The sequence below is a fragment of the Pogoniulus pusillus genome, chromosome 35, assembly GCF_015220805.1.
Source record: "Pogoniulus pusillus isolate bPogPus1 chromosome 35, bPogPus1.pri, whole genome shotgun sequence".
Taxonomy (NCBI): Eukaryota; Metazoa; Chordata; class Aves; order Piciformes; family Lybiidae; genus Pogoniulus; species Pogoniulus pusillus.
This window is the reverse complement of record NC_087298.1, coordinates 14,582,478-14,595,720: the sequence shown is the minus strand read 5'-3', so window position 1 is coordinate 14,595,720 and position 13,243 is coordinate 14,582,478. Positions and strand designations below refer to the sequence as shown.

The 13,243-nt window shown below is 61.5% G+C and overlaps 1 protein-coding gene and 1 long non-coding RNA gene across 10 annotated transcripts; one reads left to right on the top strand and one right to left on the bottom strand.

Annotated features, from left to right (window-relative positions):
• Positions 1-2,055: 2,055 nt before the first annotated feature.
• LOC135190185 (protein disulfide-isomerase TMX3-like) lies at positions 2,056-11,254 on the bottom strand. 9 transcript variants are annotated; one of them, XM_064171209.1, is made up of 9 exons: positions 10,700-11,254; positions 9,892-9,997; positions 9,403-9,517; positions 8,424-8,514; positions 8,172-8,326; positions 7,529-7,597; positions 3,625-3,662; positions 2,627-2,871; positions 2,056-2,113 (listed from the first exon to the last, which is right to left on the bottom strand). In XM_064171209.1, exons 2-8 carry the CDS (start codon positions 9,909-9,911, stop codon positions 2,694-2,696), a joined length of 666 nt encoding a protein of 221 aa, XP_064027279.1. In that variant the 5' UTR covers positions 9,912-9,997; positions 10,700-11,254; the 3' UTR covers positions 2,056-2,113; positions 2,627-2,693. The 9 variants fall into 9 exon arrangements, 8 of the variants coding, with proteins under 8 accessions (XP_064027279.1, XP_064027280.1, XP_064027278.1 ...); XM_064171210.1 differs by having other exon boundaries at positions 9,892-9,962; XM_064171208.1 differs by lacking the exon at positions 9,892-9,997 and having other exon boundaries at positions 9,403-9,515; positions 10,700-11,253.
• A 353-nt stretch (positions 11,255-11,607) lies between these two features.
• On the top strand, positions 11,608-12,364 carry LOC135190187 (uncharacterized). Its single transcript, XR_010308444.1, has 2 exons — positions 11,608-11,994; positions 12,129-12,364. It is a non-coding gene; the product is annotated as an uncharacterized LOC135190187 (long non-coding RNA).
• Positions 12,365-13,243: the final 879 nt, after the last annotated feature.

The following is a 13,243-nucleotide window of genomic DNA, read 5'->3' as shown; positions in this document are numbered from 1 at the left end:
CCGGCCCGCCCCCCGAGCGCCGGCCCGCCCCCCCGAGCGCCGGCCCGCCCCCCCGAGCGCCGGCCCGCCCCCCGAGCGCCGGCCCCGCCCCCCCGAGCGCCGGCCCGCCCCCCGAGCGCCGGCCCGCCCCCCGAGCGCCGGCCCGCCCCCCCGAGCGCCGGCCCCGCCCCCCGAGCGCCGGCCCGCCCCCCGAGCGCCGGCCCGCCCCCCCGAGCGCCGGCCCGCCCCCCGAGCGCCGGCCCGCCCCCCGAGCGCCGGCCCGCCCCCCGAGCGCCGGCCCGCCCCCCGAGCGCCGGCCCGCCCCCCGAGCGCCGGCCCGCCCCCCGAGCGCCGGCCCGCCCCCGAGCGCGGCCCGCCCCCGAGCGCCGGCCCGCCCCCGAGCGCCGGCCCGCCCCCCGAGCGCCGGCCCGCCCCCCGAGCGCCGGCCCGCCCCCCGAGCGCCGGCCCGCCCCCCGAGCGCCGGCCCGCCCCCCGAGCGCCGGCCCGCCCCCCGAGCGCCGGCCCGCCCCCGAGCGCCGGCCCGCCCCCCGAGCGCCGGCCCGCCCCCCGAGCGCCGGCCCGCCCCCCCGAGCGCCGGCCCGCCCCCCCGAGCGCCGGCCCGCCCCCCCGAAGCGCCGGCCCGCCCCCCCGAGCGCCGGCCCGCCCCCCGAGCGCCGGCCCGCCCCCCGAGCGCGGCCCGCCCCCCCGAGCGCCGGCCCGCCCCCCGAGCGCCGGCCCGCCCCCCGAGCGCCGGCCCCGCCCCCCGAGCGCCGGCCCGCCCCCCGAGCGCCGGCCCGCCCCCCGAGCGCCGGCCCGCCCCCCGAGCGCCGGCCCGCCCCCGAGCGCCGGCCCGCCCCCCGAGCGCCGGCCCCGCCCCCCCGAGCGCCGGCCCGCCCCCCTGCCTGCCGCTTTTAACTCCTCACTCCAATACTTACAAATCCAAACCAGTTCTCAGCTCTCCCTCCCACCTCTCACCTTCCCCTCCTCTCCTCCCCTCCCCTCAGCTTTCACCCACTTCAATCGTGCACGGCCTTTAGAGACGAGGCAGGAAAACGGGCGACCGCCGCGGCTGAGGAAATGCAGTGTGGACAAGCAAACACACGGTGGCAGCACTCAGCACCGGCGCCACACCGCAGCCGCTACACAACTGCAGTACCCACGAGCAAACACCGGAGGGCAGCACAGACAACCGAGAGCGCCTCTGCCTATTGCCTTTGCCAACAGCACACCGCACGCAAGGCACAGCCCACGCTCTGCCACTCCTACACACTCAGTTTATAGGGACAGCTCTCAACTCCAGCTGGGGCTACTCAGCACTTCCTTCATCTACTCTGGAGGGATTTACAGACAGCAGAGGAGACACAGGGGGAGCTGCTGACACCAGAATTAAGGCCCTTCTGCAGGAGCTAGAGGAAAAACACAGCTCTTCTGCCAGATGAGGGCCACAAAGATGAGCAGAGGACTGCAGCACCTCTCCTGGGAAGCAGGACTGAAAGAACTGGGGCTGTGGAGGCTGCAGAAGAGAAGGCAGAGCTTCGAGCTACGCTGCAGTATCTGAAAGGGACCTGCAGCAAAGCTGGAGGACTGTCTAAAAGGGCCTGTGCTGATACTCTGTGCATTTAAAAGGATTGCAGTGAAGCTGCTCCAAGAAAAACTTTAGAGACTGAAGAAATCAAAAACCAAACTGCCAGATTCCCTCACACAACTTCCTACATGACCTCAGCAAACCCCTTTCACTTCACATCGCTTCTGACACCCACTCTGGGAGCTGGACACTCCTTCTCTCCCTGAAGCCGGGAGAAAGATCTGGTGAACGTGGCAGCACGTGGCAGAGGTTCAAGACTTAAGCAGACACCTGATTGCTACCACAGCTCAGAAACGACTGAGACACATGCCCTCCTCCCAAACCTAGCAGTTAGGAAGTGCTACAGCTGCACCAGATCACACTGGGATCTGCTTCTTGCACAGGATGCAGCAGATTCTGGTCCATAGCTCAGAGAGGATTGCTTAGCTACTGCTGTTTATAAACACCAACCAAAACCAACCACAAAAACAAAGGCTCAGAGCTGGAAACAGTTCTCAGCAGTGCAGCAAAATCCCTTTCTTTTATTCCATAGAGAGGTGCTGCAGTGACCTCAGGGGTTTTTAAGTCAAAAGCTGCTTGCTGGAATCACAGAATCAGTCAGGGTCAGAAGGGACCACAAGGACCTCGTTCCAGAGACACTTCACACTAGCCCGAGCCAAAACTAGAACGGTAGGAAAAAAGGCAAATCACAAAACACAGGACTGCCTTAACTGTCCTACATTGTAACTAGCAGCACCAAGTCCCAATCAATTCAGAGCCTTGGCACTGTTTCTCCTTGAAGATTTTAACCCTGGACACAAAGGAGTCCTGCTCTCAGCCATGGGATTACAATAAAAGTGACTCAATGACTCAAAAGGGTAACACAAATGCCTTTTCCTGACCATCTCTCTACATGTTCCTATGATGCTCCACTAACTCCCTCCTTCAGAGTGGCTAACAGTCCTCCAACAGACACTGCACCAGCAGCTACCTTGAAGATCTGTAACCAGCTGAGGGAAGGGCTGTAAAACAAATTCACCTCCTTCAGAAAGCTTCTCATCAGTTACACAGAGGAGTCAGAGCCTGCTTCCATTCACATCTTTCTTTATCAGGTTCCACTGTGGAGTCAGAACACTTAAAGTTCACTTAGTCACAGGTTAAGTCGACTCTGCTCTTGGTATCCAACCCCATGCTGCTGGCTGAAGCAAAGTATTCCAGGGCTTGAAGTTGAGACTGCAACACGAGAGACCTCCTGTGCCAAGTGCTGCTTTGGGTTTCTGGGGTTGGGGTCAGGAGGGGATGGGTGGCAGGTGGCTGACTCCTGCTTTCTGCAAACAGAAACAGGCTAAGGTAATTGTGCACTGCAGGATCTCATTTTGTATTTACCTCTTGATCTCAACCCAGAGGGTTTTTCCTTGGCTGTGTTACTTTTGCCTCACTTCTGTGTTGGAGGGAAACAGGAGGCTAACCCATTACAGCACTGCAAGTTGTTCAGGCACTGGGAAAACAATTCAACAGGCCCCTGTGTTCCAGGAGGTTTATCAAGTAGCCTGCCAACATTTTCAGGTGCTAAAGAACTAATGAACATTCCATTTAGGAAACAGCTCCCTCAGCTCATAGCAAGCAAACATTCCCCACTGTCACTAATCCTAGGAGCTGATAAAAGACTTCATTGAATGGTTTAGGTTGGAAGGGACCTCAAGGATCATCCAGTCCCAACCCTCTGCTCTAGGCAGGGATACCTCCCACTGCAACAGGCTGCTCAGGGCCTCATCCAACCTCAATTCATATTCATTTACACCAAGCTGAGAAAATAGAAAGGTCTGGGGCAGTTGTTTGGCTTTGGCATCAAACAATGCACAACAGTAGAATGGGACTTCTTGGGGGAAACTAAACTGTCTTTAGCTATGAGGCTGAGAAAGACTTTTCCTATCTCTTCAGCCTTCATTTCACCTGACTCTGTGTTCAGCTGGGCTGTGTTAGGAGCAGTTCACCACATGCAGCAAGGCCAAGGGGCACTACCTTGATCTCGCTGGCAATGACCAATTCAAAACTCTCAAACAGGGTCACAGAGTTGTTACCTGCAAAGCTCTTTCAGTCGCACTTGCTCTTGGTTTATCTGTTAAAGACAACCAAGAGAACATCCATGGGTTGGGGTTTTCCCCCCCCATCAGTTTCTGAGGGGCCTGGAGTTACAGGCAAGCCCAAACCACCCTAACGCAAACCAAAAGGTCCTCTCTCGTGATGACAATGACCAACAAATGACTCCCTTCAATAAATAAGCGACTTGGGAAATTCCAGAGAGCACTTTTGCTAAACAAGTTAGTCTCTTTTCTTTTCCATCAGGTCTCTCTGTTGAAGCTCAGCACCTGAAAGCTCTGTACCTCTTGCCTGCCCTCCTGCCGCTGCCCTCCACCTTTCCCCGGGCAGCCCCTGCCGTCCTGCCCCCACTCTCTGCCTTCCCCCGGGCAGTCTCTGCTGCTTCCCTCCTCCTCCTCTCCACTCTACGTTACCAGCTTCTGCTCCATTACCAGTTCCATTACCAGCTGCTGCTGCTGGTCCGTTACCAGCTCCAGTTAGTGCTCCTGCTCCATCTTTGCCTCCATCGCAGAACCCAGAGCAAACCTTCGAGGATCCAACCTCCTAGAGAAACCTCAGCCTCAGTAGCAACACAGACTTAGCACCCGTGAGCTAAGGTGGATGTTGCAGTGGGTCAGTAGCCCAGCCCTAAGGTGGCCCTAGCTAGCCAGGGGGCCAGCCAGGCCCCCCGGCCTTTGAAACCCTCCACTACGCACCCGGTGCTCGCCCGTGCGCACTCACCTGGGATGCCAGGCGGAGGATCCCTTGGCCCGCAATTGGCCCAGCTTGGGGCTGGGCTCCTCCTGCTCTGCTTATAAAGGGCACTGAGCAGGCAGGGCAAAGTGGCTACAGCTGGGGTGGGAGGAGACTTCAATTGACCTCCCCTTTTTAAGCTGCCCCAGGAGAGGCAGAAGCCTTTGCTGATCCCCTTTGCGGGGGTAGGTTGGCTGTGTCCTTTGTGGGGTGGTGTTTTGGCTGTGTCCTTTGTGGGGTGCTTTTGCTTTTCTCTAAGCCACTCCTCTCCTCTGCTCTGCTTGGGATTTCTGTTCCTCCTTGGTATGCTGTGCTTAAAGCTGTGCTTGCAGTTGTGCTGTTTCCTTCATGAGATAGGTTTGCTTTTGTGCTTCCTGCCTTGCTCCTCTCTTGTTTTCACCTGTTGGGGGCCAGACTCTCCCTTCCTCTTGTTGCAGCCTGGCAGCAAGAGTCAGAGTCCCTACAGCATCTCGTTGCCTCCTTTGCCCTTTGCTTGCTGCGACAGCACAGCTCTGGCGTCTGGTGTGGGTCTTGTTATTGTGGGGGAGAGAAAAGAGAGGAGGTGGGGAGGGAGAGAAAAATAGGGGGGGTGAGGAGAAGAGGGGTGGGAAAAGAGAGGAGGTGGGGGGGGTGAAGAGAGGAGGGGGGGAAAAGAGAGGAGGTGGGGGGGTGAAGAGAGGAGGGGGGGGAAAAGAGAGGAGGTGGGGGGGTGAAGAGAGGAGGGGTGGGAAAAGGGAGGAGGTGGGGGGGTGAAGAGAGGAGGGGGGGGAAAAGGGAGGAGGTGGGGGGGGGGAAAAGGGAGGAGGTGGGGGGGGGGGAAAAGGGAGGAGGTGGGGGGGGGGGAAGGGAGGAGGTGGGGGGGGGGGAAAGGAGGAGGTGGGGGGGGAAAGGGAGGAGGTGGGGGGGGGAAAGGGAGGAGGGGGGGGGGGGAAAGGGAGGAGGTGGGGGGGGAGGGGGGGGGGGGGGGGGGGGGGGGGGGGGGGGGGGGGGGGGGAGGGGGGGGGGGGGGGGGGGGGGGGAGGGGGGGGGGGGGGGGGGGGGGAGGGGGGGGGGGGGGGGGGGGAGGGGGGGGGGGGGGGGGGGGGGGGGGGGGGGGGGGGGGGGGGGGGGGGGGGGGGGGGAGGGGGGGGGGGGGGGGGGGGGGGGGGAGGGGGGGGGGGGGGGGGGGGGGGGGGGGGGGGGGAGGGGGGGGGGGGGGGGGGGGGGGGGGGGGGGGGGGGGGGGGGGGGGGGGAGGGGGGGGGGGGGGGGGGGGGGGGGGGGGGGGGGGGGGGGGGGGGGGGGGGGGGGGGAGGGGGGGGGGGGGGGGGGGGGGGGGGGGGGGGGGGGGGGGGGGGGGGGGGGGGGGGGGGGGGGGGGGGGGGGGGGAGGGGGGGGGGGGGGGGGGGGGGGGGGGGGGGGAGGGGGGGGGGGGGGGGGGGGGGGGGGGGGGGGGGGGGGGGGGGGGGGGGGGGGGGGGGGGGGAGGGGGGGGGGGGGGGGGGGGGGGGAGGGGGGGGGGGGGGAGGGGGGGGGGGGGGGGGGGGGGGGGGGGGGGAGGGGGGGGGGGGGGGGGGGAGGGGGGGGGGGGGGGGGGGGGGGGGGGGGGGGGGGGGGGGGGGGGGGGGGGGGGGGGGGGGGGGGGGGAGGGGGGGGGGGGGGGGGGGGGGGGGGGGGGGGGGGGGGGGGGGGGGGGGGGGGGGGGGGGGAGGGGGGGGGGGGGGGGGGGGGGGAGGGGGGGGGGGGGGGGGGGGGGGGGGGAGGGGGGGGGGGGGGGGGGGGGGGGGGGAGGGGGGGGGGGGGGGGGGGGGGGGGGGGGGGGGGGGGGGGGGGGGGGGGGGGGGGGGGGGGGAGGGGGGGGGGGGGGGGGGGGGGGGGGGGGGGGGGGGGGGGGAGGGGGGGGGGGGGGGGGGGGGGGGGGGGGGGGGGGGGGGAGGGGAGAGGAGGTGGGGGGGGAAGAGAGGAGGGGGGGGGGGAAAAGAGAGGAGGGGGGGGGGAAAGAGGAGGAGGTGGGGGGGGAAAGAGAGGAGGGTGGGGGGGGAAGAGAGGAGGGGGGGGGGGAAAGAGAGGAGGTGGGGGGGGAAGAGGAGGGGGGGGGGAAAAGAGAGGAGGGGGGGGTGAAGGGGGAGGGGTGGGAAAAGAGAGGAGGTGGGGGGGGAAAAGGGGAGGGGTGGGAAAAGAGAGGAGGTGGGGGGGGTGAAGAGGGGAGGGGTGGGAAAAGAGAGGGGGGGGGGGGGGTGAAGAGGGGAGGGGTGGGAAAAGAGAGGAGGTGGGGGGGGTGAAGAGGGGAGGGGTGGGAAAAGAGAGGAGGTGGGGGGGTGAAGAGGGGGGGGTGGGAAAGAGAGGAGGTGGGGGGGTGAAGAGGGAGGGGTGGGAAAAGAGAGGAGGTGGGGGGGTGAAGAGGGGAGGGGTGGGAAAGAGAGGAGGTGGGGGGGTGAAGAGGGGAGGGGTGGGAAAAGGGGAGGGGTGGGAGAAGAGAGGAGGTGGCGGGGTGAAGAGAGGAGGGATGGGAAATGGGAGGAGGTGGGGGGGTGAAGAGAGGAGGTGGAGGGGGGGAAGAAAGGACTGGGGGAGGGGGAAACGGGGGGGGGGCAAGAGAGGAGGGGGCTGGAAAGAAGAGAGAGAGGCCTGGGGATGTTTAGTCTGGGGAAGAGAAGGGATCTCCTTAACGTCTATACCTTGCCGAGGGGCAGGGGTCAGCACCAAGGTGCCAGCTGCTGCTTGGTGGTGCTCAGCACTAGGACACGTAACAACAGACAGAAGCTGCTCCGCCTCACCAGGAGCAGAGATTTCTTGGCTGGGAGGCTGACAGAGGACTGGGACAGACTGAAACCAAAACATTGCTCAGAACGCAAAAGAACCTCTGAAGCGATGGCAAAAAGCTCAAGGAAAAGAGGTTGGATTTTCATGATTCTGTCCCTTAAAATATGTCAGACTAACAGCAGAGTGAAAAATGTGACATTCCTGCAGGTGGAACAGTTAGAACTGTGGCAGGCATGATTGGCTGTTTTAATCCAGAAGTTCATTTGGTTTAAGCCTAGTTCTAAATAGTGACAATAGATACACTAGGCACAGCATAGCAACAAGCTTACATCAAAGCATTTCTAAAGCCTCTGCAACTAAGTCCTTCTTGACTGACAAGAGCATCACCTCACTGAATAAGCAATGAACTCTACCATTACAGCAGCCTTGGCCTCATAGATGACTCTCTTGCTTCGTTGCAGAAGTCCATCACCAGCCTGTGCCTGCAATGTCAAATGGAACCATGTCAAAACTGCTGACACTTTGCAGTTATGATCCCAACAGTTCATTCTTCAGACCTCCCAACCCTTAAATCCCTTAACAAGGAAGTGAAAAGCAATTGCTCTTGCATTTCATGCTGCCCAGACGCTCCCAGCTCCTCCAGTAAGGCTAAGCATTCCAACAGGCTCATGCCAAACTCTCCCACAGTTGTTTGAGACCATCACAGCAAACTAACAGCAAGTTGCTGCTCTGCTCTCAGACCACAGAGGCTGCCTAGGGAGTCGCCGTCCCTGCAGCTGCTCAAGAAAAGCCTGGATGAGGCACTTAGTGCCATGGCCTAGCTGACTGGAGAGGGCTGGGGCTAGGTTGGGCTGGATGAGCTTGGAGGTCTCTTCCAACCTGGCTGATTCCATGATTCTAAGTGTACAAATACCCCAGCTGTGTGCTTTGAACCTTGTCAATAAACTTTCTGCAGAGACTGAATGATAAGAAACAGGTTGGTTGTAGTTATTAACAACCTTTGCCTGGATACCAACATTAATATTGGTTATTAATTGTGCATCACTCATAACGCACCCATTCCATGGCTCTTGGAGTTCCCACAGTGAGAACAGCAAAGGATGGCACACCCCAAGCACTCCTCACCACGTATTCACTGCCAGCACCCAGCACGGGAAGACAGCCAGGACAGGAAGATAAATCACACGGCGTAACAATCGGAGCCACCGCAGCTAAGGGGGGAAAAACCAAACACCAACCAATATATCTCAACCCACAACAAAGACTTACTTCAGCAGCACCATCCAAGATATCCTTCATGAACTTAACCATGTCCTCTGTCTTCTCCAGGTGTCTGTCTGGCAGCAAACACTGCTGGTTGGAGGCATTCAAGGCGACGGTAGTACGGATGGTCAGCTCGCTGGCAATGGAAAGCAGATGGGTTACAGGTTTGAAGAGCCACAGTGTAAAACACTGCAAAGCAAAGAATTCCTACAGCATGTCAGAGGGCGCTCAGTAAGCTTCTCCCTGTGTGTGTTCCCTTAAAGGCAAGAGGGAAGGGGAAGAGAATGGTACAAAAAGCTTCTCAGCAGTACTTTGTCCCCTCACATCCGTGCAGGCAACGCGATGGAAGCTTACTGCATTTCACACCCCCACAGGTAGCTCATGACTTCCCCAGCAGCAAGAGATCACAGACAGGAACCTTGCACATGAAACGTACTACTAAGGTAACACAGGAAGTCTTTCAGCATGCAAAGGCAAAAGCACAACCCAAAACATTCCACATGGCCACATCCAGCTGAAGAACGAAAAACTGCTGGAACCAGTTCAGAGCAGGACCACGAGGATGAGCCAAGGGCTGGAGCACTTCTAAGAGGATAGGCTGAGGGAGCTGGGGCTGCTCAGCCTGAAGGGGACAAGACTCCAGGGAGACTTTAAAGCTACCTCCCAGCACCTGAAGGGAACCTGCAGCAGGAAGGCTGCAGAGAGACTTTTTCCATAAGGGTGTCTAAAGACAGGGCAAGGGGAATGGTTTGAAGCTGAGGGAGAGCAGGGCTGCTCAGAGTGGATCTGAGGAAGAAGTTCTTCAGCATGAGAGTACTTTGGCTTGCAGAGACAGAAACACTGTAATGCCTGTTCATGAATTGACAGCCAAGGTCACAAGCGTGCTTCTGTCAGCAATTACTGCTTCTATGCCCACCAATCACACAGTAGTGTGTCCTTTGTGAACAAACAGCATCTGAGGCCAGCTGCACCAAGTATTCAGCGACAAAACAAAGCAAATCAACAAAACAAATCTCCTACTTACCCAGCCCAAAAAGCAAACACTTCTCTGCCAGAGAAACAGGCAGAAACATCTCAGCAGACAGACAGAAGAGCTTGCACAGGAGAAGCAGGTGAAGAAGGTCTCCTTTTTGGCACCTATAAAGCACCAGATCAGTCACATCACTTTAACTTCAAATGAGAGACAGCTGCTTTTAGATTCACTGCACTCAGGTGTTCATCTAGAGACAGCCCACAGAAATCCAGAACTTGTGCTCCCTGAGTCCCCGTGAAGCTCCTAGAATCTTCCAGAGCACAAGCACAGGATGTTGTGCATGCTTTGATCACCCAGAGAAAACTTACAGAGCTGACATCTTCAACTCTGGTTTTTCCCTTCCTTCACTCCAAAGGCCAGAGAAGAAGTAGTCAACTGCAAATGCCAAGCAACTTCACTCCCGAATGATGCATTTGAAGACAATGACCATTAAGGGCAAATGTCAAGCATCTTGTTAACCTACTCCCATGTGCCTTGTCTGTACTGAGTGCAGCCAGCATCCTTCATGCACTTCATGCTGCTTCTCTGAGGGAGCTCAGTTGTATGCCTCTCTTAAAGAAAGCATCAAGAATGAAATGGGACTCTCCTGAAATCAGAAGCACAGGCAATGCATAACCATTCTTTACAGCCCCAGTTACAAACTGGGCAGGCTGCAGAGGTGCGCCCAGGCCAACCTCATGGCATTCATCAAGGCCGAGTGCAAGGTCCTGCACCTGGGTGGGCACAATCCCAAGCACAACTCCAGGCTGGATGGGGAACGGCTGAGAGCAGCCCTGAGGAACAGGCCCTGGGGGTCTGGGCTGATGCAAAGCTCAAGAGGAGCCTGCAGTGTGAGTGCAGCCCAGACAGCAACCCTGTGCTGGGCTCCAGCAAGAGCAGTGTGGGCAGCAGGGCAAGGGAGGGGATTCTGCCCCTTGCCTCTGCTCTCCTCACACCCCATCTGCAGTCCTGGGGCAGTTCTGGAGCCCCCAGCACAACCAGGACATGGAAGTGTTGGAGCCAGTGCAGAGGAGGCCACCAAGATGCTGAGAGGGCTGCAGCAGCTCTGCTCTGAGCACAGAGTCTGATCAGTGACCTCACTGCTGGCTGCAGCTACCTGGAGGGAGGAAAAGTCCTACAGCTGTGCTGCTCAGGGACATGCTTTAGGGGTGACCTGGCAGTGCTGCCTTAAGGGCTGCCCTGGATGATTTGGAAGCTCTTCTCCAACAGCAACCACTCCATGCTTCTACTCCTCAGAACCGGTGCACCTGACTGCCAGAAGGAGCACAAACTCCACACAAAGCCTTACCTGACCCAGCCTCTTTGGCCACCTGCGTCTCGTGGGGGATGTTCCTCAGCATCTGCTCCTCCCGCATGAGCTGGTGCTGGGCTGAACCCTCCTGCTGCCTGGGGAACGGCCATGCTGCTCCTGCTGCTCCTTCAGCTCATGCCATGCTTGCTGGAGAGAGCTGCAGAACCCAACGGCAGCACAGATTGACACGGAGGGGCTCTGGCAGCAGCAGCTTGAGTGCAGGCAAATCCATCCCTGCAGCTGAGCACAGTCATTGCTTTGGCCCAGAGCCGCTCGCAGTGGCGCCTGGAGGACCTCGGAGGCCTAGAGCGGCTTTGACCAGCGAGAGGAGAGCCCAGAGCGTCGCCTGCCAGCCGGAAGTGACGGCACGGAGGCAAGATGGCGGCGTGGAGCGAGCTGCTGCGGCTGTACCCAGCCCCGGGGGGGTCTTAGGCGGAGTTGGGGGGTCCCGGGAGGGGTCCGAGAGGGCTCGGGGGGGAGCGGGGGAAGGGGCTGGGGGGTTTTGGAGAGTCCCAGAGGGGCTTCGGGGGGGCCCCAGGGGGGTTTGAGGAGTCCCGGGGGGGGGGGATGAGGTGGCTGGGGGGGGGCGAGCAGTGGGGGGAGGGTCTGGGGATGAGTCAGTGGTTGCCAGGGGCGCGTGGGGGGGTCGCAGGGGGATTTGGGGGGGGGGCCGAAGTGGCTGAAGGGGGTAGGGGGGGGTTCTGGGGGTGGTGTAGGCGGCCCCCGGGGTTGGGGGGGTTTGGGGGCGCCTTGGGAAGGGTCCGAGGTGGCTGGGGGGAGGGGGGCAGTGGAGCAGAGGGAGGGTCTGGGGGTGTCATGGGGGTCCCCGGGTGAGGTTTTGACAGGGGTCAGAGGTGGCTGGGGGGGGGAGGGGAAGGGTCTGTGGGTGCCGTAGAGAGTCCCGGGGTGCCTGGGGGGGACTGGGAGCAGTGGGAGGGGACTGGGGGGACGCTGGGGGGTGCTGGAGTCCCTCCCCCGAAGCTCCTTGACCTGCCCTGCCAGGGAGGTGCTGCTGCCGCTGCCTGCTGGCCTGGCACAGGTGGCACTGAGGGCGCTGGGCCCAGGCCTGCAGCCCCCAGCCCGGCCCTGGGGGAGGCCTCAGCAGCGCCCCCAGGCCAGGCTGCAGTGCTGCGGGGACAAGCTGAGGGCCTGAGTGGGCACTGGGGGGCGCTGGGCGGGGACGGGGAGGGGCTGGGGGATTAGTGGGGGCATACAAGGAGGTGAGTGGGGGTCTCTGGGAGGCCAGTGGGCGGGTCTGCGGGTCCCTGGGTGGTCCCTAGGAGGGTCTGAGGGTCCCTGAGAGGTCCCTAGGAAGGTCTGGGGGTCCCTGGGAGGGTCTGGGGGTCCCCGGGAGGGTCTGGGGGTCCCCAGGAGGTCATCAGAGGTCCCTGGGAGGTTATTGGAGGTCCCTGGGAGGTTATTGGAGGTCCCTGAGCCCTCCCCCCATAGGCTCTGGGTCTCCCGGGGGGCTGGAGGCCTGCAGGGGGAGGTCTCCTCCTTCCTGGAGCTGCTGGGGCTGTGCTGGAGACCATCGAGCACTTCGGAGGGGCGGGGCAGGGGCAGGCCCCGCCCACGCCAGAGGACGCACCAATCAGCTGCTGACCCTCCCCGTCCTAACCAGTTCCCCCCCCCCCAATAAAGCACCAAACTCTGCCAGGTGGACCCTGCCTTCATTTATGCAAATGAGGGACAGGGCACAGGGGTGACCATGCCCACAGCCCCCCCAGGATCCACCAATCAGCTGCTGACCCTCCCGGTAACCCCTCCCCAACCCCCAACCCATCTCCAAGGTACTCAAAGGCAGAGCCTGATATTGAAATGTATGCAAATGAGGGAGGCAGAACAAGCGGCAAACCACGCCCATCACAATCCACCAATCAGCAGCCACCTCCTCAACTCCTCCTCCAAAGGAAGCTCCAAATCTGTCACCATATAATTAGTTACTGTGGGGCGGGGCCGAGGGGGCGGGGCCAGGCGCAGCATGGGGAGGGGGCGTGGCTATGGATAGGGGGTGTGGTTATGCAAATACAGAGGCAGCAACCAGAGCCAGGCACGAAAGGCCAGGGAGGGGGCGTGGCTCCGCAGCCCGGGGGGCGTGGCTCCGCCAGCCCACTCCTCCCGCACCAGCAGACCCCTGCAGAGCCCTGCAGTGCCCTAGAGACAACTCCAGACTCCTGCAGACAACTTCAGACCTTTCCAAGGGCTCTGCAGACCCTCACAGACCCCTGCAAACTCTTCACACCCCTAAGACCTCTACACACAGCCACAGCCTCCTCTGCAGAGCCCTGCAGCCCCCTCCACACCTTCAATGGATTCCTGCAGACACTTAACAGATGCCTGACAGAGCTCCACAGACCCCTGCAGACCTTTACAAGATGCCTGCAGACACCTGCGGGCCCAGAACAGAAACCTCCACACACCTGCTGAATGCTACAGACACTTGCACACCCCTCCAGCCTCCTAGAGACCTCTAGGGACCCCTCCCGACCTTTCCATAGAGCCCTGCAGACCCCTGCATGTCTTTAAGAGGCCCCTAGAGAC

Bases quoted from the DNA above. Each gene is read 5' to 3' on its own strand.
- LOC135190185 (XM_064171208.1), bottom strand. From the start codon at position 10,766: ATGCGGGAGGAGCAGATGCTGAGGAACATCCCCCACGAGACGCAGGTG. The intron at 8,327-8,423 runs GTTAAGTTCATG...TTCCCCCCTTAG, and splicing joins TGGAGAAGACAGAGGACATG to CTGCGGTGGCTCCGATTGTT. The intron at 3,663-7,528 runs GTAGAGTTCATT...TGTCTTTAACAG, and splicing joins AGGCCAAGGCTGCTGTAATG to ATAAACCAAGAGCAAGTGCG.